General features: G+C 40.5%; 1 protein-coding gene across 2 annotated transcripts in view; it reads left to right on the top strand.

Annotated features, from left to right (window-relative positions):
* Positions 1-15489, top strand: part of LOC126175431 (solute carrier family 22 member 7-like) — a 101779-nt gene extending 86290 nt beyond the window's left edge. For both annotated transcript variants that reach the window (XM_049922228.1, XM_049922229.1), the window contains exons 7-9: positions 9308-9522; positions 9653-9840; positions 14767-15489. In XM_049922228.1, coding sequence (XP_049778185.1) covers positions 9308-9522; positions 9653-9840; positions 14767-14991 — 628 coding nt within the window. In that variant the 3' untranslated portion in view covers positions 14992-15489. The remainder of the gene's footprint in view (positions 1-9307; positions 9523-9652; positions 9841-14766) is intronic.
* The last annotated feature ends 5920 nt before the right edge of the window (positions 15490-21409 follow it).

Below are 21409 nucleotides of genomic sequence, written 5' to 3'. Positions count from 1 at the left end.
ACTACGTAATATTTTAGTTTCCTCTTTTATCTTTAGATACATGTAGAAATTGGAAGACTACTATTGTTGTGGTCTTCAGTCCAAAGACTGATCATCTACAGCTCATGACCATGACGTGGGTCTATCCTGTTCGAATCTGTTCGTCTCCGAATAACTGCTGCAACCTACTTACATTTCAACCTACTTCCTGTATTCATCTATTGGTATCCCTCTACAGTTTTTACCTCCATAACTTCCCTTCAGTATTAAGCTGATGATGCCGTGATGTATTAGAATGTGTCCTATCAAGCAACTTCTTGTTTCATTCAAACTACACCACAAATTTCTTTTCTTGGCAGCACTATTTACTACTCACTCGTAAGTTACGTGGTCTACACATCTGATCTTAGCATTCTTCTGCAGCACCAAATTTCAAAACCTCACATTCCTTTCTCGTTTGAACTTCTTATATTCCACATCCCACTTCAGCACAAAACTAAACTCCAAATACCTTCAGACAACACTTCCTAAGAGCCAGATCTATATTATATGTTAAGAAATTCCACTTTTTCAGAAATTTTTTTCATGCTATTGCCAATCTCTACCTCAGCCATCATTAGTTATTCAGATGTTCAAATGGCGAAAGTCATCTACTGCCTTTAGTGTCTCATTTCCTAATCTAGTTACTTTGCTTGATTTTCATATTTTCATCAAGTAAATCTCTCTTCAAGACAATCTTATTTGTTCTCGTCGGCTTTAATTCCGTTTTTGAATTTCTCTTTCATTTTCTTTTCTGCTTTATCAACGTATAGATTCAATAATATCAGGAGCAGGCTACAAACCTGCCTCACTCTCTTCGTGACCGTTGCTCGTCTTTCATGTCCCTCGATGAGCCGCGCTCCGGCTTGCGTTTGAGCCGTCGACAGGTTGGCGTCGTGTATTCGGATTGTGACCTCTCGTTTTCTTAGTGCGTTCACTGGCGCGACTACGTTTGCTCGTTTTGTCTGCCGGTGAGTGGCAGCAGCGGCGTTTATCGATAGCGAGTACTGTGGTACTAATCTTTGGAGCGACCTCTAGTATTTCCGGGTCGCTGTGTGGGAGTTCAGTTGGGACGGAGCAGCAGAGACGTCCGCACAGCGCCAGTACTTGCAGGGACAGCTGGCGATACATGCACTGCCCGATGGAAGAATGTGGTAGCGAGAATGCACGACCACGCCGAGGACCGGATTCAGCTAGTTTAAGTTGAATGGATCGTTAAATCCGAGTAGTGAAACCGCCACCATTGTGTGTATGTGTCCGTCCGCCGAAGTGACCTCATGGTAACAAGCTGTTAGTTGGCGATTCATACTACGACGTTTGCCTTGCCTGACTTGAGCGAGAGCGACCGTTGGTTGGTCGTTCGGTCGGTCGTCTCAACAGACGACGTGTATTTGGTCTTCCGACGGCTTCTGCGTTCTCTGTGTTTGTGTCGACTTGTAATTCGTCCTTGTTGCTCCACAGTGACTGGTTTTAGTATTGTTTGAGTTGTTTGTGGAATTGTTTTCGCGGATCTGTGTGCATCTTGTGTGGTTTTGAATGAGCAGTCATTTTAATGCTGTCTGCGTACTGGATTCGTGGAGACAAATTGTTGTGATTACCTATGATTATTCTTACGTTTGAACATGATCTCTTGTATAATATTTGTTGCTTACGATGTGAGGAGTGTAGTCCGCCCGTCTGCCTGGCATGGGTTATTCCATCGTTGTATTGGGCATCGGACGCTACGCAGATTTTGCGAGAGTGTTGGTCTTGCGTTTAACTGTGACTAGTTTGAGTTGCCATCCTGTTAAGTGAGTATTACACTGGGCTGCCTGTCTCACCTTACTTACGTTTGAGGGACTTTCCCAGGTCGATCATTGGAGGACTGTCTGCGGATCACTTCCTTCTTTATTTCGTCTGATTGTGTCAATTGTTAAAAAAAATTGTTTAAATTATTCCAATTGATTGCGGCCTTCAGCCGACAAATAATTTGAATTCTTTCTTAATAAAGCCTTCAGCCGTCAGTGTAGCTTGTTACAGTCAATATTTTAATGATTGTTTTAAAAATTATTTTGGTATTTTCAACGTGTAGTTGTCTTCCTCAGTTGTAATTCAGGCCTTCAGCTGCTAATTGTTCTGAAGTGTTGCTTGTGGCCTTCAGCCGACAAATCATTTTGAATTCTTTCCTAATAAGGCCTTCAGCCATCAGTGCAGCTTGTGTTACAGTAATTTTTTTAAAATGATAGTTTTTAAAAAAATTACTTCCTTAAATAAAGTTGACGTGTTTACCGTGTAACCAACGGTAACTGAGTAGGCCACGTCCACACCTTTTCCTGCCGTTCCTAAGTCCCACGTCTCACTCGGCACTCATAACTTCAGTCTGAAATCTGTACAAGCAGTAAATAACATTTCATTCCCTGTGTTTTATCCCTGCAACCATCATAATCACCAGTCAACATTCACCGCCTGTTCATCACGGTTATTAGTTTGTCCGTATAACACAGTGGTCTCTGCCATTACTCAACAGGACAACGTTTTTGATGATGAAGTACTGTAATACACTGACGAGGCAAAACTTTATTACCGCCTGTTTAATAGCTTGTTGGGGCCATCTTTGTAACGCAATATACACAGATTATGAGTATCAAAGATCCGACATTTGGTTGGTAGGTTTGTGGAGCTATGTGGCACGAAGTGTCTAACACAAGTCCTGTAATTCCCTTAAATAACTGACTCCTGGTTTCTGTACGCAGTGATGTCTCTCGATAGCGACCCAGATGGGAACCATCGGATTCACATCAGGCGAATTTGGTGGCCAAAACATTAACGTGATTTCACGCTCAGGCTCCTCGAACCTCTGTAGCACGATTCTGGCTTCGAGACACGGACAATCACTCTGTTGAAGGACGACATCGTCGTTAGGGAAGACATCAAGCATGAAGGGATGCGTGTGGTCCGCAGCTGACCTAATGTCTTCGATTAATACCACAGGTCCCATGACGAATTACAAGTCGTCCTTGTTGCTCCACAGTGACTGGTTTTAGTATTGTTTGAGTTGTTTGTGGAATTGTTTTCGTGGATCCGTGTGTATGTAGTGTGGTTTTGAATGAGCAGTCATTTTAAAGCTGTCTGCGTACTGGACTCGTGGAGGCACATATTGGCCCAACGACATCGTCAATTACGACTATAGTGGGCTCGGGATCATCGATATTGGACCGTTTACCACTGGAAAAGCACCGGTTCATCAGATAAATCACGTTTTTACTGCAACAGGTCGATGGTCGTTTACAGAAATGCCGCATCCAGGCGCAGGGGTCGTCTGCTGTTGAGCTCCTTGATCAACAATGTCCGCTGAATGATGTGCTATGAAACACATGTGCGTCACTGGCGTTGTGCTCTTTCGCCAAATGTGCCACAGATCGCCATCTATGCTACTTTACAGAGCAGACAAGCCTCCAAATCCTACGTTCTGTGAAGAGTCGTGGACGTCCAACTACTTGGTGCCTAGTGGTAGTTCACTGCCTTTCTACCACTTTCCTTAGATGGTCACGACAGTAGCACGTGAATATTCGATTAGTTTCACTTTTTTAGGGATACTCCTTCACCGCCTCTGCGTAATAATAACCTATACTTTGGCAAACTGGCTTATCTCAGTGGATTTCTCCATTTTCTGCGTATATATTCGCTAGGGTATTCTCCCATCCGTCTCTGCTAGGTTTACATACGTTTATTATTGCGTCACGTGTCCGTAACGCCACTAGGAGGCATACAAGCTTGCAATGGGCAGTGGTCATAATGATTTGGCTTATCAGTGTATTTATCTTTTTAGATCTTCTTTGCGAAGCAACATTATGCTTATCTTCCTGTATCGATATATATTCGTAAGTCACGTGTCTTTGAAAAACAGTCTTTGTATAGCTATGAACTTTCACTGATGTGTGGACTATTTGTTTAGAATTACGTTTTCTGACAATGGCTCGAAATCTGTAAGCCGGTTCATAACGAACTATTAAATACGACTCCAGAACATAAATGTTGTGTATTCAAGATTTTAGTATATCTGTTTTCCTCTAAATACCGACAAAATATTCCATAAACATTCTCAAAACTTCCTCTGGCTTTACACATGTTACAAACGAAGGTTTGCCTTTTATCCTACTATTTTTCAAGGTAAGTCGTAAGTTCAGCACAGCCTCTGGGATTTCTACCCAGATTGATCTTCCACAAGGTTGGCTCCTATCACTTTCTCGTTTCATTGCTAAACAATTCGTAGCGATACTTTGCAGCTATGAATTCTTGAAGCAATGATTTCGGTAGTACTCACACCCGTTAGCACCTGCCTTCTTTTTAACTGCAATTATTCAATTCTTCCTAACTTGTGACGGTATTTCTCCTACCTCGTGTGGGGTCATAATGTGGAATAGTTTTGTCATGTCTTGCTTCCCTAAGGATCTCAATAATTCTAACGTATGTCGTCTCCAGGATTTTGTTTCCACTTAGGTATTTCAGTGATCTGTGGTATTGTTGCTGCTTTATCGTATCTCCTTTCTCATCTTTATCTGATTCATCTTTCCTTTCTATAATATCATCTTTAACTTCATTCCCTTGCAGAGCCTCTATACATATTCCTTCCTCTATTCAGCTTTACCTTCTTTGCTTAGCGGTCTGAACCTCCAATTATTAAGTGGAGTATTCTCTACGTCCTGTTACATTTTTGCACTCTCTTACGGAAATACCATGTATAGCGTTCTAGCCACTCCAGCTTAGCCAGTTTGCTCTCTCTCTAAACCTCATTTCTTAGCCGTTCGTGTTCCGTTTCACCTGCTTCTTTCGCTGCCTCTTTATATTGTCTCCTTTCATCAACTAAATTCGTTGTTGTTGTTGTGCTCTTCAGTCCATAAGCTGCAACACTCGTTCACCTTTGGTGTTTCTGGAGGGGGCGCTAATCAGTTTTCGATGCGAGTAGAATATTGCTTGACCCGTTCTTTTGCCGTTCTTGCAGCAGGAAAGTGATGTGATGATCCAACAAGATAATAGTCGCCTACACGCTGTCCGTGAAACTTAACGTGCTGTGCAAGAGGTGTAGCAACTTCTCTGGTCAGCACGACCTTCGGACTTGTCTTCAATCGACCACTTGTGGGTTATGATGGGACACGAAGTCACTCGTGCAACTCGTCAGCCATCAACTCTTACAGAACTACGTGAACAAGTCGAGCAACAAGGCATAACGTATCCCAGGACAGTATTCGCCATCTATACGACCGATTGGTTGCATAGTCAGCGCCTGAATTGATGCCTGTGGAGAGTACACTGCGTACTAACGGATATTTCAACATCGGTCGATACCTGGAATCTCAGAATTGTTTGTGCTATTGGTCTGTAAATGTAATCTTTTGGTGTACTCCATTTGCGCTGTTGCAACAATAAATATTGAATGAATTGGAAACGTCTAAAACGGTGTACTAATTTTTTGCTGGCAGTATATTTTGTATGAATTTCTTATGTAGAATGTTACACACTTGACAATATCTTATATAAATTTCACAGCTCTTGTTACCTGTAACAATTTCATTTCTTTTCTATTTCAGGTTTACCTTAGTGCATGTTAATACAAGTATATATGACCAATATCAGTAGTTAAATGATTAATGTAATCTAGGTAATCACAATTGTGCTTTTTGTTGGATAGGAACTTGTGGATGGGACAGTTTTTTCATAGTGTCAACAATGCTTACAACAGATAAACACCAAAATACAATAACAATAATAGTAGTAATGAAACTGATCTTCAGTGGAATAAATAGTTTAACTGTCCACACATTGGTATAGACAGATTTCATTTAAACTATACACACAGATCTGCTGACTTTTTCTCTGCCACGTTTAATTCCAAACTTCGTGTTACCAACTTTGGTCTTTACATTCACTTCTAGCACCTTTCCATTATCCTCACATCTATCATTGCTATTCGCCACCGGAATGTGTTTCCAATCCACGTCTTAAGAAAATTGTTTTCCTATTTTAATACGAAATTTGTTTTCAGTAGTTTTTTCACCTATATGAGTCACTAGCCAATTTCACCTCTCCTCTTCTTGTACAATCTTATATCTACCTTTCACATTTCTTGTTCAGTCCTCAGCGGGGATGATGTGTAACAGGTGGCTATACAAGGATCTGCTATTTATACTTCCTGTTGTCTTGCCAAAAAATCAGCCCTAGGTGTCATGCTGATTGTCCGCTTCGGTTAGAAATTATACTAGGCCAACATTATACTTAAGAAACAGTAAAATCAGACTTGAATCTAGCAGATTTGTAATTCTGTCCCAAACTTCTAATTTTATTAACAATTTTCCTCTTGTAGAAATAAGCTACACAACAGAGATGTTAAATAGCAATATTAATTAGTGTTCTTGTCAGTGACTCCAGTCTCACTTTATTTACCATATTTTTTCAAAATTTGTTGTTCGTAACTGATTTTTAAAGTGATGAATATACGCTGACTGGTCTCTACTGCTGCTCTATTTTCTCTGCGATTCTGAAGTTAATATTTCAGATACAGAGAACTTCAATGCATTCAAAATTGCCATGAGAGCATCTTTGTATTTCTTCATTTCTTCTTTAGTAACCAAGAGACGAAGACGGACATGTAGTTGCTCTCACGCTAAACCAACCACAGTGCTTTACCTCATTAATTTGTACTTCTAACAACCAAATGCGAGGGTGTAAAGGAATCCTTATACCCGTAATAAGTTGAAAATTTCGTCTCAGTCAGTTTGCAAAGTAAACATAAGGAGAAGTATATGAAATGAAGACATAAAATAAATACGAATATAGTCGCAGTCACAGTCACAGTAACTACCTTTTCCCAGATAGCAATTGTTATAGTGTTTGTTTTCGCGTGCTTATGTGAAGACATGAATGGTATGTATGTTTTAAACTTGGATAAATAATGTCGGTTAAGTCATTTTAAGTGGCTGCGTAGTTTTCGTGCATTAGTGTTGCATGGATTGACTTTTTAGTGTATTGATAAACAGACTCAGTTTACTAACTGGCTATTGCTAAGCTTAGTGCTGTATTCCTTGTTGTATAGACGAACATAGATTAAAGACAGATAGGGGCTAAAGGGGCTAAACTAGTCGTAAAAGGTCCAGTCACACTAATGTGACTACTGCCTGTCTTCGACTGCAACGTGTAATAACCACTCACAGTCGCAGGTGGCAGCACAAGCAGTGAAGTGTATATAAAGCGTGTTGGGTTGACGCGGAAAACAGTGCAGTCGTTGCCGGAAACCAAGCTATTTATCTGACATCAAAAAGGGAATGATCATTGACTTTCAGGTCAAAGGTTGGAACCATTTCCGGAACGACTGAGTTTGTAAACTGTTCGCCTGTCGCCGTTCTTAAAGTATACCGTGCATTACAAAATTGTGCTATCCAAAACCAGCGCCAAGGCAAATGTGGGGCACCACAGTTGGCGGAGAAGTGTACGGGTGAACAGACGCGCAACTGATGAGCAACCAACCTCCCAGAAGAACCAAGGGGCTGCCACAGTGACTGCCCAACTACCGTTCAGTTAATGTTGCTACGAAATGGTCTGCACAACAAGAGTCTGGTTCATGTACTGGTTCAAATGGCTCTGAGCACTATGGGACTTCACATCTGAGGTCATCGGTCCCCTAGAACTGAGAACTACTTAAACCTAACTAACCTAAGGACATCACACTCATCCATGCCAGAGGCAGGATTCGAACCTGCGACCGGAACGGTCGCGCGGTTCCAGACTGTAGCGCCTAGACCCACTCTGCCGCACTGGCCGGCTTCATGTACTGTTTATCGGCGAAGAAGGCTGGAATTTGTACTAAAATACCGCAACTGAACGCACCGAATGGCTACAGGTGACGTTCCAGGTATCAGGTCACCGTTGGCGTGTACGGCATTAAATGTCTGAAAGCCAAGAGCGTGCAAGCATTATGTAGAGTTACGGTCTGGGGGATGTTTTCGTGGCATTCCCTGGATGATATAGTCATTCTGGAAGGTACGATGCATCAACACGATTATTCATCTATGCTTGAGGCCATATCCACCCCCGCATGCAGTTTCTTTTTCCTCCGCACGATGGCATCTACCAGGAGGACAATACAACTTATCACGTACCTCACAATGTACGTTTCTGGTTCGAGGAGCACGCAGATGAGTTTGCTGTACTCCCCTGGCCACCAACCTCCTCAGATTAAAACTCAATCGAGAATCTAAGAGAGCAGGCTGATCGGGACAACCTCAATCGTAAAACCTAGCGCAGCTACTCACGGCACCGGAGTCGGCGTGACTCCGTATCCCAGTCGGTGCCTTCCAGAGTCCCACTGAATTCTTTCCTTCACATCTCCCCATGGTCAGCGCTGCAAAACGTGGTTATTCAAGCTTTTAACAGGTGTTCAAATTAATGTAACCAGACAGTGTATGGGGATGCAGGGGAAGTTGGCCACTGTCCGGAAACAACTCGGATCTGTTCGGTCATGGCTTCAGGTCTGTACTGTTTATTTTTATTCAGCAACAAGAGTATTTGTTCAGCACTCAAACAACCTCATTTATTTATCGTGCTGCGGTGGTGTTCGGGCATCCGTGACGAAGGTTTTGGCACATGTGGTGCCCACAGCGTCGCCTAGGATTCTAGATGCGGCAGCGCTCCCTCTCGCCCGCTGGTTCGCTCGTTTTGGATGGTCGACACTCGTATGACAGTGAACGGCGAACAGAGGGTCCCGCCTGGGAGCAAGGTGAAAGGAGGTAACTGGCTCTACGGTACTCCCCGTCCGTCTCTGAGGTATCGCCCATTGCTGAAAGAACATCTGAGCCGGCGTGGGTCACCTCTTCTCTTGAGGCTGAGGTCCTGAGAAATTCAGGGGATAGGTTCCCTGGTCATTGCGAGCTCCAGCGCTAGATGGGTGTAGAGCCCCTTAAGGAAACAGCGTACAGGCCAGGAATGAAGATCAGTGGCCGTCTGCTTACCGGAGGGTCTCGTCAGAAATGTGGAGGAGTCTCTGGCATCGGTTGACTGTTTCAGTGAAGATAGCTAACCTCTCGCGAAGTAGAACCGGTCGCGGTCCGTTGGTTTGGAGCTGAGTATGAGGCGTAAATCAGAACCTAAGACGTTTCTGTGACGTTCTTAGATGCGAATTCCTAGACCTCTGCTACCGAGTGGAGTATTTTTATTGTATATGATGCTTTCTTAAAAATTATTATACGAGTTGCTTTCAGTAGGGATATTTCTTATTGTTTAGCGTAAGTATTAATAACAAATCTATTTCTGCTAACAGGTCTGCGAGTTCCCTCGTTATTTTCACCTTGCTTATGAACAGCAGAAGTTTTGGAGAGAACCCTTTCATTGTTTACATTGCGCAAGGAATTTTGAAGTTCTTTGCAGGATATGCTGTTCACATAATAGGAAACAGGATCGGGAGACGAATAACACACTGTTTCATATTACTGACGGCTGCCGCCGTGTGTGTCGTACTTGTTTTCCTGACTGCAAGTAAGTAGAAAGTCTCCTTTTTCCACTGATGATTCTACCAAAAAATTGTTTGTTGCTACTTAAAAGAAGAAACAACTGAAACTGTACTGTCATTTGCTACATTTTGAGACGGATGTTTTCTTTTGTTCAGATTCATTTCCTCAGTGGATGTTAACGACTGCGTCTCTGGTGCTACAGTTCTGTGCCAGCTCCTCGCTGTCGCTAACAAACCTGCAGAGTATTGAAATACACCCAACATGTATACGGCAGATAGCCATCGCCATCGAATACGTCGTTGTTCAGTGCGTCATGTGTTCGCCCCCTTACCTTGCTTATATGGTACGTATACACTTGATTTATAGGTAATGATTAGATACTACACTGTTTCACAGCAGTTGTGTTATAGCGAACATGACCGCAACCATTAATTTACCGTAAATGCATTCTCTTTAATTTCTCCATGCATTAATAAGAAGCTCGTGGCTCCTGCGTCTTTTCTGAACCCGACCACCTAACTTCCATTATTTAGCTGTCGTCTCCTTCTTTTTTTAAAATTATTTTTCATACTAACCAACAAAGAACTTCATCAGTCTCCCGACAATTTTTGTCTTTCTTATGTCGTCTACTCGTACTATTTCATAATATGCATGTGTCCAATTCTCAGTGAGCCATTTTCATGTTTTTAACCGTTTTCTTATTAATAGTCTGTGCCTCATCTAAACAAGTCAAAATTTTCGGTGCTAGTTGTGTGTGAACTTTCAATTTCAGACATGTGAGAGACTCATTTAAGATACTCTATTCGGTTTAGCAAACGATCTCAAACTTCACTTGCGATTTTCTTTTCGAGATGTTAATTATACATTACTTTCGTGTTACTATATTTCATTTGTCAGCCGTACGTATCAACACTCACTAGTATGTCGTTTTTGGTTGAAGTTCATCCGTGCTGAAGGTAACCCTACGACTGATTTCATCGTCAAAGTGAAGGTGGTCTTTATAGTATATAAATTACGTTCTGTGAATATGCATTGCTTCTGCTTAGAATTTTGAAAACTGTAGAGTAGCTAGGAATAGCAGTAGTGTAGGGTGAACCAATATTGTTTCTCAACTGCTTTTTGGGCAGATATTGTGGAAATAATGCGGAACGTTTTCTCAAGGTAAAATGTTAATTTATTGCTATTCATTTCCATTTTAGAACATCGTTGAAGTGTTGATAATGACCCATTATGCTGTTTTCACCTCTAAACCCAGTTTGTTCATATTCATGATTAAAATCTAATGTTCCTCCTCACTGTCAATAGTTTTAATGAAAATCTTCAATAATGTGTAGAGGAGGCTAATTGCTCTACAACTTATAATTATTTTCTGTTTCACTTCTTTTCTCAGTTACATCTCTTACAAAGGTATCACTGTACTCTCTCTCACACCCTCGAGGTCATTTTCGAACTGATTTGTTTAATTGAGTTCTGTATAACTGCTCCCGTTCATTTCCTTGAAATTCCCTTTTTCTCCATAACATCTGCCATGTTTCATATGAGATTTTCTTTCCCTTTGATTTCATGGTACACCCAACACCCTTCCCTCTTTCTGAGTACCTTAGTTAAATAGTTCCTTCTTTCTTCAATATCAGTATACTCTTTGTAGCCTAAGATACTGAACTTGTTCTTTAATTTAATCCTATTCTAAAATAAATAAAAGTAATCAACATTTATGGCCTCTATCCTACTGGTATAGTTTCATTACAGTTTTATGCACACTTCTACTGTGCATATTAAAGCGCTACGATAACCTACAATTCGAATGCGGTTTATGACCGTCACATCCCGTATAAGTTCCCTCTTTTTTTGTTAAGTAGGGTATATTTCGATTTGAATTTCATTTTGTGATCGCGAAGTCCATTTTCTATTTGTTAGCTTCTGGAAGAAGAGTTGACTGAAGAGTTTTTTTGTAGTTTTTGTTCTACTTTTGTATTAAAAACACTAATTAGTATCTTGCACCGATCTTTGGGTCATTTATCATCGGAGCATGACCACAGTGGTGCATGAACCTAAATGCTTTTGCATGAAATATTTTTTATTTATTTTATAATGTTTTCTCTTATTCTGCCTGAGATTCCTTCCATATCTGTAACATTGTTTTTCTTTTTATTTTCTTCTCGCCAATAATCCCTACACTTGAATTTTTTCCCTAGCTCTGTTTCTCTGCATAGTAATGCATATATTTCATTAATATAGTAATGCATATATTTCATTTTAATAATATTTTATATCAATTTTTCGTCATTTTTGCCTTCCTACCATTTTCTCTCAATCGATATTGTGTATAAAACCATTCCATTCAAAACGTTCTGTAATGCTTATTTATTTTCAATAAGAATAGTAATGTCATCAGCGTATCGTAACATTGATATCTTTCGTTCCAATTGAAACTTTATTTCCGTCATTAGATCTTCGATGCACACATTGAAAAGTAGGGGTGAAAGACTGCATCCCTCTGTTAAAACTATTTTAATCAGAGCACCTAGTTTTTCGTCTTAAAATCTTATAATTCGCCCCTGATTCTTGTTGTATTTTATCCATCTTTCTCTGTAACGTACTCCTATTTCCTTCTGAAGTCTTATCAATCATGTACGTATGTTTGTATGTACAACTTCTGTGATTTAGAGACCTCCAATCCTCTTCATTTCAGCTGCTTACCGTGACATTCACTATTGCAGTGCTTATAGCATTAGCGAATTTCACATGCATATCATCATTCTTTGTACTTCGGCTCATAAATCACTTCCTTCCACACTGATTCTTCCAGACGATTCTCTTACATTATAAAGTGTCGTGTCAGAAGCGCCTCTCTGGTACCTTTATCTTTTCTAAAGCCAAAACCGTGGTCATCTAAACAGTTATTTTCCGTTCCTCTGTATATTATTTTTGTCAGCAACTTGGATGCAAGAACTGATTATGCCATGGTTCTCACTCTTATTTGCTATCTTCAGAATTTTGTGGATGATATTTTCCCGAAAGTCTGACGGTATGTCTCCATTGTCAGATTCTGCAAACCAAATTAAACTGTCGTTTGGTTTCTGCTTGCTCAAACGATTTCAAAAATTCCGAAGGAATGCTATCCATCCGTTCCGACTTATTTGATCTCCAGTTCTTCAGTGCTTTGTTAAAGCCAGCTTCTAAAACTAGATCCCTGATATCTTCAATATATTCTTCATTTATCACGTCACCAGACAGGCCCTTTCCCTCGTACACGTCTTCAGTGTACTCTTTGCACGTATTCGCTCTCTCTTCTGCGTGTAATTATGAAATTCACATTGCGCCATTAATGTTGCCACGTTTCTTTTTAATTTAATCGGAGGCTGTGTTGACTTTTAATATGCTGAATTAGTTTCTTCCGACGTCCATTTCTTTTTCAGTTTCCTCACATTTTTCCTGCAACCATTTTTCCTTGTCTTCCCTGCCGTATCTATTTACTTCGTTCCTAAGTGACTTACGTTGCTGTAATCCTCTCCTTGCCAAAGATTTTTGTACTTTCTTCTTTATTTGATCATCTTAATTATTTTTTCTGTTGCACAAGGTTCCTTTGCCATTACCTGCCTTGTAGACGTATGTTTGTCTGTACAACTTCTGCGATTTAGAGACGTCAAATCCTCTTCTGTTCAATTGCGTACCATGAAATTCACTGTCGCAGTACTTATAGCATTAGCGAATTTCGCATGCATATCATCATTCCTCGTGCTTCAGCTCATAGGTCGCTTCCTTCCACGCTGATTCTTCCAGACAATTCTCTTACGTTTCAATCCTTTCTTCATCATTACTACATTGTTATTCAAATCCGTCTCTGTTTGTGGGTACGGCTTTCTACCCAATACTTAACTTCGGAGTCTCTTTCTGATCGTGATATAATCCAACTAGAATCTTCCAGATATACCTGCTGTTGTGACTTTTGAATAGTGTACTTACTATTACTTAATGAAATTTATTGCAGAAGCAGTCTTCTCCTTTGAGACCTTTGCTTGTAACTCATTGCTACAAGCTCGTATTATTCCGTAACTCTTTCTCCTGTTCCTTCCTACTACCATGTTCAAGTATCTCAACGTCATTAGATTGTCGTCTCAGTTTACAGCATTACCTGTTCAATATCCCCATACATACTTTCTTTATGTCTTATTCTGCTTGTGATGTCGGTATGTGTACATGATGAGTTGCTGTTGGCGTTGATTTCCTGTCGATCCTGATGAGAGTAATTCTGGTCAATAAAATTCTTCTGGGTTTCGGACCGCATTGTCAGCTGTGAAATTCGGACGTTTCGGCGACTATTGCAAGACGCCTTTCTTAGGGTTTATTGCTGAGTCAGCAACAAACCCTGAGGAAGGCGTCTTGCAATGGCCGACGAAAGGTCGCAATTTGACAGTTGACAAAGCAGTTCCAATCCAGAAGAATTTTATTGACTGTGACAACGTCCGCGGAAGCCTACGCTTACAAGAATAATTCTGAATTATCAAAGAAACTCACTCCCTGCCCTACCTTCCTATTCATAACGAACCCTACTCCAGTTATACCAATTTTCTGCTACTCTAGATTTGATTCTTATTATAAATCTTCACCATCTTTCCATTTTACTTCACTGAGTCCCGCTACATCTAGACTGACTCTTTGCATTACTCTCTTTAGATTTTCTAGGTGCTCCTGCACGTTCAGTTTTCTGGCATCCCACACTCCGACTGGTAGACTTGTTCTTTCGGTGATCATTCAATCTTTTCCTCGAGGTAGCACTAATCCAGAACCTTGTCAATTTAAAACATCGACATGACAATTTTTCAGGTCACGCGTCCTGTGTATACAATGTGTGTGCTTTTAAAGAAGTGGTTTCCACTGATTTTTGCATCCCCATGCCGTTAATCACTGCTGATTCTCCCGTCTTCTAGGAACAGTTTCCGAACTGAAAGAAAACAGATTGCTTTGAAAGTACCTCCTCTCCACCGCCCTCCTTAATAGTACTGTTGGCATAATTTGGGTGACTCATTATACCCGAAGTCTTCGGTCGACATTGCCGATGGTTTTTATTCATAATTCAAGCATTTGGTGGGGTAGAACACGGGACCCAGGTTGTTTTGATTATTAGAGGCGTCGTGCTACAACATGTGTTAATAAGTGCACGTGTCCTTTCATTTCATTTGACGGCTACGTTAACGAAGAAGCAGAAGCCTTTAAATTATTAACAGTGATAAGAGGGAATGTAACGGCACTCTTTTTCTGTGAACAGGGAGCAACGTCTGGCCTGTACTACATGTTCGGCGTATTGGCAGTGGTGACGCTGGTGACATCTATTTTGATGTCATTCCTGCCTGAATCACTGAATGAAAAACTTCCGGAAACTCTGAAGGACGCTTCCACATATGGGTGTGACCAAAAGTTTTGGAGCCTTCCGAGGAGAAGGCCCAGCATATCAGAAAGAGATACATTGTACAAATACGACTTCGAAAAATGATTGTCTGGAAATGATCTGATATTATTCTTCCAGAAGAAAACTAATTGGACTGCAGACCCGGACAGTCCCCCTGCCCAAGTGTGGCTACGAGACAGTCAACAGTACCACCACTAAAAGAAAATATGAAGAAGTCATGGTCGACTGTGTGCCTTTTGTTTCATGCAACAGTAATACAATATGATAAAGTACGGCGATACACAGACAGACATACAGCGTACGCAAAATTTGGAAGAGTTGTTCACTTTTGCTAGTAAAATGTTTCGCAACGTTATGCGAAATAATCATTTTGATATGGTGAGGCACGTTTGAACGATATTTATTTCGTTGATAGTTTTCATCACCATAGTATTTTTAATATACTGGCAATAGCAGTCTTCCGATTTTCTTAGTAAATAAGAAAATGGTGTACAACAGTAACTATCCTTTGTTTCTGTGAAACTGGGCAAAATGTACTTTACAATTTCAAATATGTGTATAGATAATACTACTTTATGAGAAAACTATGTGCAAATTTGTGACTTCGATTCTCAAAAATCCTCAATCAATCTTTCTCCTTGCATTTATCCAATAGTACACAGACATGAAGATATCAATCTCATGCGTAAAGTATCATTTCTAAGGTATATTTTTCTATATGTTTTATTTACGTCACTGGTTCAGAATATACAAGTATGGGAAAGGAAACAGACTATGTGCAGTCGATAAGAGTTCGCCTGGAGTGATTCAGGGAAGAGAGAAAACTCTATCCCGGGTAGAACGGCGTCTCTGAATCCATAGCATCTGGTGCAGAAAGTCCGTGTATAACCTCTGTATCACTTTCCTAGGTAGTTATTATACCACATAACGCTGAACTAAACTCATGTATACCTTTAAAAATATATTCTGCTGGCTGTGTTCAATAGTGTTTACGAGTATATGAATAGGAAATAACGCATTGTCAATTGCAACGTCTGCTAAGAAATATATACACTGAAAAACAATTTGATAAAATGTATAGGGCAGGAAGGCACCATCAAAAAAAAGAATTTGAGTAACGAACAATGGGTTGCAGTGGCTTATTTTAGGTTCTACAGGAACATAGCTGAAAACTGACAAATGGACATCCTTACTCAAAATGAAATGTAATTAATAGGAAACGTATATACAAACAAAATGTTTGGATTAACCAGTAGCCGAATGAGAACGAGAAAAACATACACACGTATCGTACTTAGCTGATGTGTCATACAAAACTTCTTTAGAAATGACAAAAATCACATTCATGTCCTAAAAAGATAAAAGAAAATGGAAAATGAGTATTCTATTGCACACAGACTTGCCACCACTTAATAATGTGTGTCGTAGCAAATGCTTAGACTGACCACCGTTTTCACGCTGGCATAGTGCCGTAAATAGATAGTTCCTATACTCAAATTCCTTTGTTTCATGCTGTTTTTTAAGCCCTTTTGATAAAATTGTTTTTCCGTATTCTATATTTGTGTGTGTAAGTTGCCTCTTTTCTTCAGGAAGGATTTACTACAGAATATGAGTGTGTTAAAATCAGGTGGAATTCATGTTTGGCACAGTATGTTCAAAGTAAGAATAGACAACTGAGGATAAAAAGTGGAAATTTAAGGATGCTTACAAGCAGATAATCTTCATATGCAAGGAGACTAGATATATTTGTTTAGACTTTTATCACAGTCGTAATTTGAACTGTTAATCAAGAACTCAAACAGAGTAGGCAACGATCAAGAGCTTATTATTGTAAACATATGAACTATTGACCGTCAAATGCACTGCAATAAACCCTAATACACATCACCAAAATAACTCGGCAGACAGTCATCAAACTACAAACGTTGATGACGAACTGTATCATTTCAGTAAATAATGGTGAACTTAACTGGAATCGAGTTTTCTAATGAAGAACAAAATCTTAACAATGGTCTTAAATATAATACTAAATTATTTTTAAATAAAACTGAAACTGAACAGTTTTTAACACAAGCTAAAACGTGATAAAATTAGCTCACATGAATTAATAGCAACAAATGAACACCAGTGTTAAAGTAAAAAATGCAGTAATTAATTATAGTATGATCATGTCATATGAATTTCTTGTGTCTGTTCTTTCGGACATATTTGACAGAATACTTACCACGCATTCATATAGCTAACTGATTCGCCTCAGTGAGCACTTAATCCATCACTTTCAGTGTGGATGCACAATTATGGTCGACCTCCGGGAGCAGGGATGTCGAAGTAGCGAGCATGGAGAAAACGGACGAGGAGTGCGGATTGGTGGCGCTAGGGGGGAATGGCGGTCGGCCGAGAGACTCAGCGCAACTGCGATAAACGCCGTGTCTGTGTCGCGCAGTGGCTAACTCTGCTGAGCTGTAAGCAGGAGATCACAGGTTCCAGTCCCGGTCCACAACACATTTCCGCTTATTGCTGCTGATGCTGCATAAAGTCTTGACGTTGCTGACATCAGTAGTTCCTTCCCTATCATTTCCTTTCTGCCCGTACACCTTCAGTTTCCATAATTATGATTATGTGATGGGAGTAAAGGGCTGGGTATTAATTATGACGATGTATATTTCATTATGATTCATTAATTTAAGGCTAGGGCATAAATGACTGGAGGTCACCCCCTGTCGCTCCGCATGTGGAAGGCGTCTTCACCAGGATGACTGCAGCGGATCGCGCATGGCAGAAACTCCGGTGTACTGCCCCCGGAAGTCTAAAACTATCTCCATAAGTAACGACCACAGTCTTGGCGAGAGGTTAGTCCACACCGTGACACCCCTCGCCGTAACAACAGCAACACCACAAATGGCAATTTTGCAAGCTCGGGACGATTAACAAAATCATTGCCTGACGCAAAGCAGTTAGTTCCTATTTCTAATGAGACTGTTAAGCGCCTTTATAGCTAAAAAGGTTAAAATAGTTGTCTCCAGGAATTTAAAAGCATCTGACCCTCATAAAGAATTTTAATAAAACCAGTCAGACAAATGAAGGCAGCAACACTAGCTTTTTCTACAAATTGTGAAGAAATAATTTAGCTAGTAGTAATGAAATAATTTATAAAATACCCACGGCAGCCTCGGCTACTTAACAAGTCGTAAATGAAACGTCCGAGAAGACGATAAGAAAGGCCACATTCTCAAAATACGACCACTAGGTCCATAGAAAACACCACAAATATCAGAACAGTAATGTGATTTTTTAAAGTAGTGCTTCAAGTCTGGGCCTCACAGAACAACACCGTTTACACATCACATTGGCAACGCAGTACAGTCACATTCAGAAGCACAAGTTCGCTTAGAATAACAGATAGCCCTCGACGCCTTAAATAACTACACTTCATGTCGGATAACGCTCTCAAGTCTTCATTGCAGGGGAAATATTTCGATCTATGGCTATATATATAAAAAAATAGAAGGCGGTTGGAAAAATGGAAATGAAAAAGACAAATCTAAATAAAACGAAAACAATTAAAAAGTTGAATGAAAAGCATCGGGAGAATAATGCAATTACAACGAGACCAGAAGAGAGAAATATGTGAGTCGTCATTCATGAAAATGGTATTAATAAAACACTAATATTCTTTGAAGGTCACGAAATCAGAGGAAACATAAGAAGAACACGCTTAATAAATTTCAACGCAATGATCGGATGATGAAATATATAATAGTAAGTTTCGTAAGAGGCGTAACGCATGCATATTGTACCGATGGTAATATTACGATAGCAAGCAGCTTCGTATAGACAATGAGTCATGGCTATCTCCTGACAGATGGGTATTCTAAGCCAGTAGCAACTAGTAACGGCTGTGCCTGAACGAGGACACTATCATACAGACCATGATATCTTAACAAGTAAAAAACAATATTTTTTGGAAACTGTTTCTTCTGAGAATATTATGGGTGGTATTAATTAATGATTATTTAAAATGTTTCGTTGTTGTGAGAATGAAGCTGTGAGTCCGAAGTAATATGATAAATGATATACCATTAGCAGAACTGAAATTCGCGCTCGCTTCAAATTATGGCGGTCGCGATAGAAAATTTTTTATTGCTGCTAATTTGGTAGTCGCTGAGCTTGCGATCGGGCAATAATCGATTGCGAGCGCGAAGTGGCTTATTACGAAGCGAAGAGATAAATTGTGTAGCTGTGGTTGCCGTTTAAATAACCTTTCCCAAATCACGAGCAAGCACACATGCATCTGATATTAATTTGTGTGTCCCGGCTATTTTGAGCATATCTTTGGCAGTGGCTGATTTAAACATTCACGCTCATTAATTTGCATTTGATATTATTAACTTTTACGTAACGAATGGAAATGCGACCGTAGGCCGCCAAGAAAGTTAATCTTTTCCAGTAACTTTGTGCAGTGCTGTAGTTTTCTCTCTCTGAACAAAAAAATGCTTTTAATTACGTACAATTTAATCTTGCAAATGTAAATAATATTTATATTCAGCTGTCCTTGTTATTACGGCTGTGTAACATGAATTTATATTTACTGTTAGTTCAAAGGTGTCTAACCGCCATTGACTAAGCAGTACTGCAAGCAAACGGCCAATCCGATAGTCAATTGATATGTTGGTATGGGGAAACAGAAAATAACTTTTTGCATAACTGAAAGGTAACACATAAATCTTAGAATCTATATTCCGCAGAATTACAGTCACATTCTCAGACGAGTTGCAGAGAGGCAGCGTTTTTACAGATTTGGTCACCAATGGCGGTGATTGAGACCTACCTCCATGATATGAGACAAATAAAAGTGTCCTCCTTCATCAAATGAACAAGAACAATGATACTAATTTTACACTGTCAGTGATTTTATTTCGATTATGTATAAACACGCTGGTTCTTTTAATGACGTAGTGTTTTTACCACACTTATATTTCAATGTTTGTTTGTCATTATTGTTGAAAGATTACCGTCAAACCTCCTTGCCTAGGGACGCCAGATGATAGAGTTGATGTCGTCAAGCCCTGAATGAAAATTGCGCAGCGGATAACTGGGGAGGGGAGCTTTAGAGCGCTACCGAGACAGCGTGCCTTTCTGTACGATACTAGGCAAGGGGCTGGAGGGCTCACACGCTGATGTGTGGGTCCCTGCATTCTATATCTTTTATTTTAAATGAATTCCTTTAACTTGTCTCCTTTGTGATTTTTAGGGTATGTTAAAGATTGATGACAATTGATTACCTATTTATTTTCAACATTATCACTCGACTTTACAGCAAGTGCAGCAAGATTTGGCCAAGCTTTATGGAAAGGTGTGAGGAGGATTAGGAAAGTTCGTGTGCAGATTCATATTCACGTACAACAAATGCATAAAACACGTCACATATAAATATGTATTATGAAGCTTGACACATTTCTTTCCACCTGTCCACATGGGTTCTGTTGCACCCGCGGCCGGCCGCGTCGTGCAATAAAATTGCCCAGTGCGAGCGAGCAGCGAAGCCTGCTGCTTAACTACTGTACCGTTTCACTGTCTTTGACAGTCTCTTTAACTTATTTTCTGTCTTCATTCCGTCACTTATTAAAAAAGGTTGTGGCAGGGATGGCACAATAAATAGTGGTGTGTCTTTTAACATAGTATATGTTGACACGTGAATTGTAGCTAGAGAAAACTGATTCAAAAATGGTTCAAATGGCTCTGAGCAGTATGGGACTTAACATCTATGGTCATCAGTCCCCTAGAACTTAGAACTACTTAAACCTAACTAACCTAAGGACAGCACACAACACCCAGTCATCACGAGGCAGAGAAAATCCCTGACCCCGCCGGAATCTAACCCGGGAACCCGGGCGTGGGAAGCGAGAACGCTACCGCACGACCACGAGATGCGGACAAAACTGATTCACACACTGAGGGGACAGAAGTGGTGGGATAGTGATATGCACGTAGACAGATGGCGATAGTGTCGCGTACACAAAATATGAAAGGGCAGTCCATTGGTGCAGCGATGTTGAAAGATGTCCGATGTGATTATTGCCGCACGGTGGGAATCAACAGACTTTGAATGCGGAGTGATAGTTGGAGATAGACGCATGGGACATTCCAATTCGGAAATCCTTGGAGAATTCAATGCTCCGAGATCCACAAGTGTCAAAAGAATGTACCGAGAACGCCGAATTTCAGGCATTACCTCTCACCACGGACAACGCAGTGGGTGATGGCCTACATTTAACGGCCCAGAGCAGAATTGTCAGTGGTAACAGACATGCAACACTACGCGTAATAACCGCAGAAATCAATGTGGGACATACGACGGACGTATCCGTTACGACAGTGTGGCGAAATATGGCGATAATGGGCTATGGCAGCAGACGACCAACCCGAGTGTCCTTGCTAACAGCACGACATCGCCCGTAGCGCCTCTGTTCGGGCTGTGACCATACCGGTTACACCCCCGGTG

Source organism: Schistocerca cancellata, chromosome 3, assembly GCF_023864275.1.
Source record: "Schistocerca cancellata isolate TAMUIC-IGC-003103 chromosome 3, iqSchCanc2.1, whole genome shotgun sequence".
In the NCBI taxonomy this organism is placed as follows: Eukaryota; Metazoa; Arthropoda; class Insecta; order Orthoptera; family Acrididae; genus Schistocerca; species Schistocerca cancellata.
Note: the sequence above shows the minus strand (reverse complement) of the source record. Positions and strands in the feature narration are given on the sequence as shown.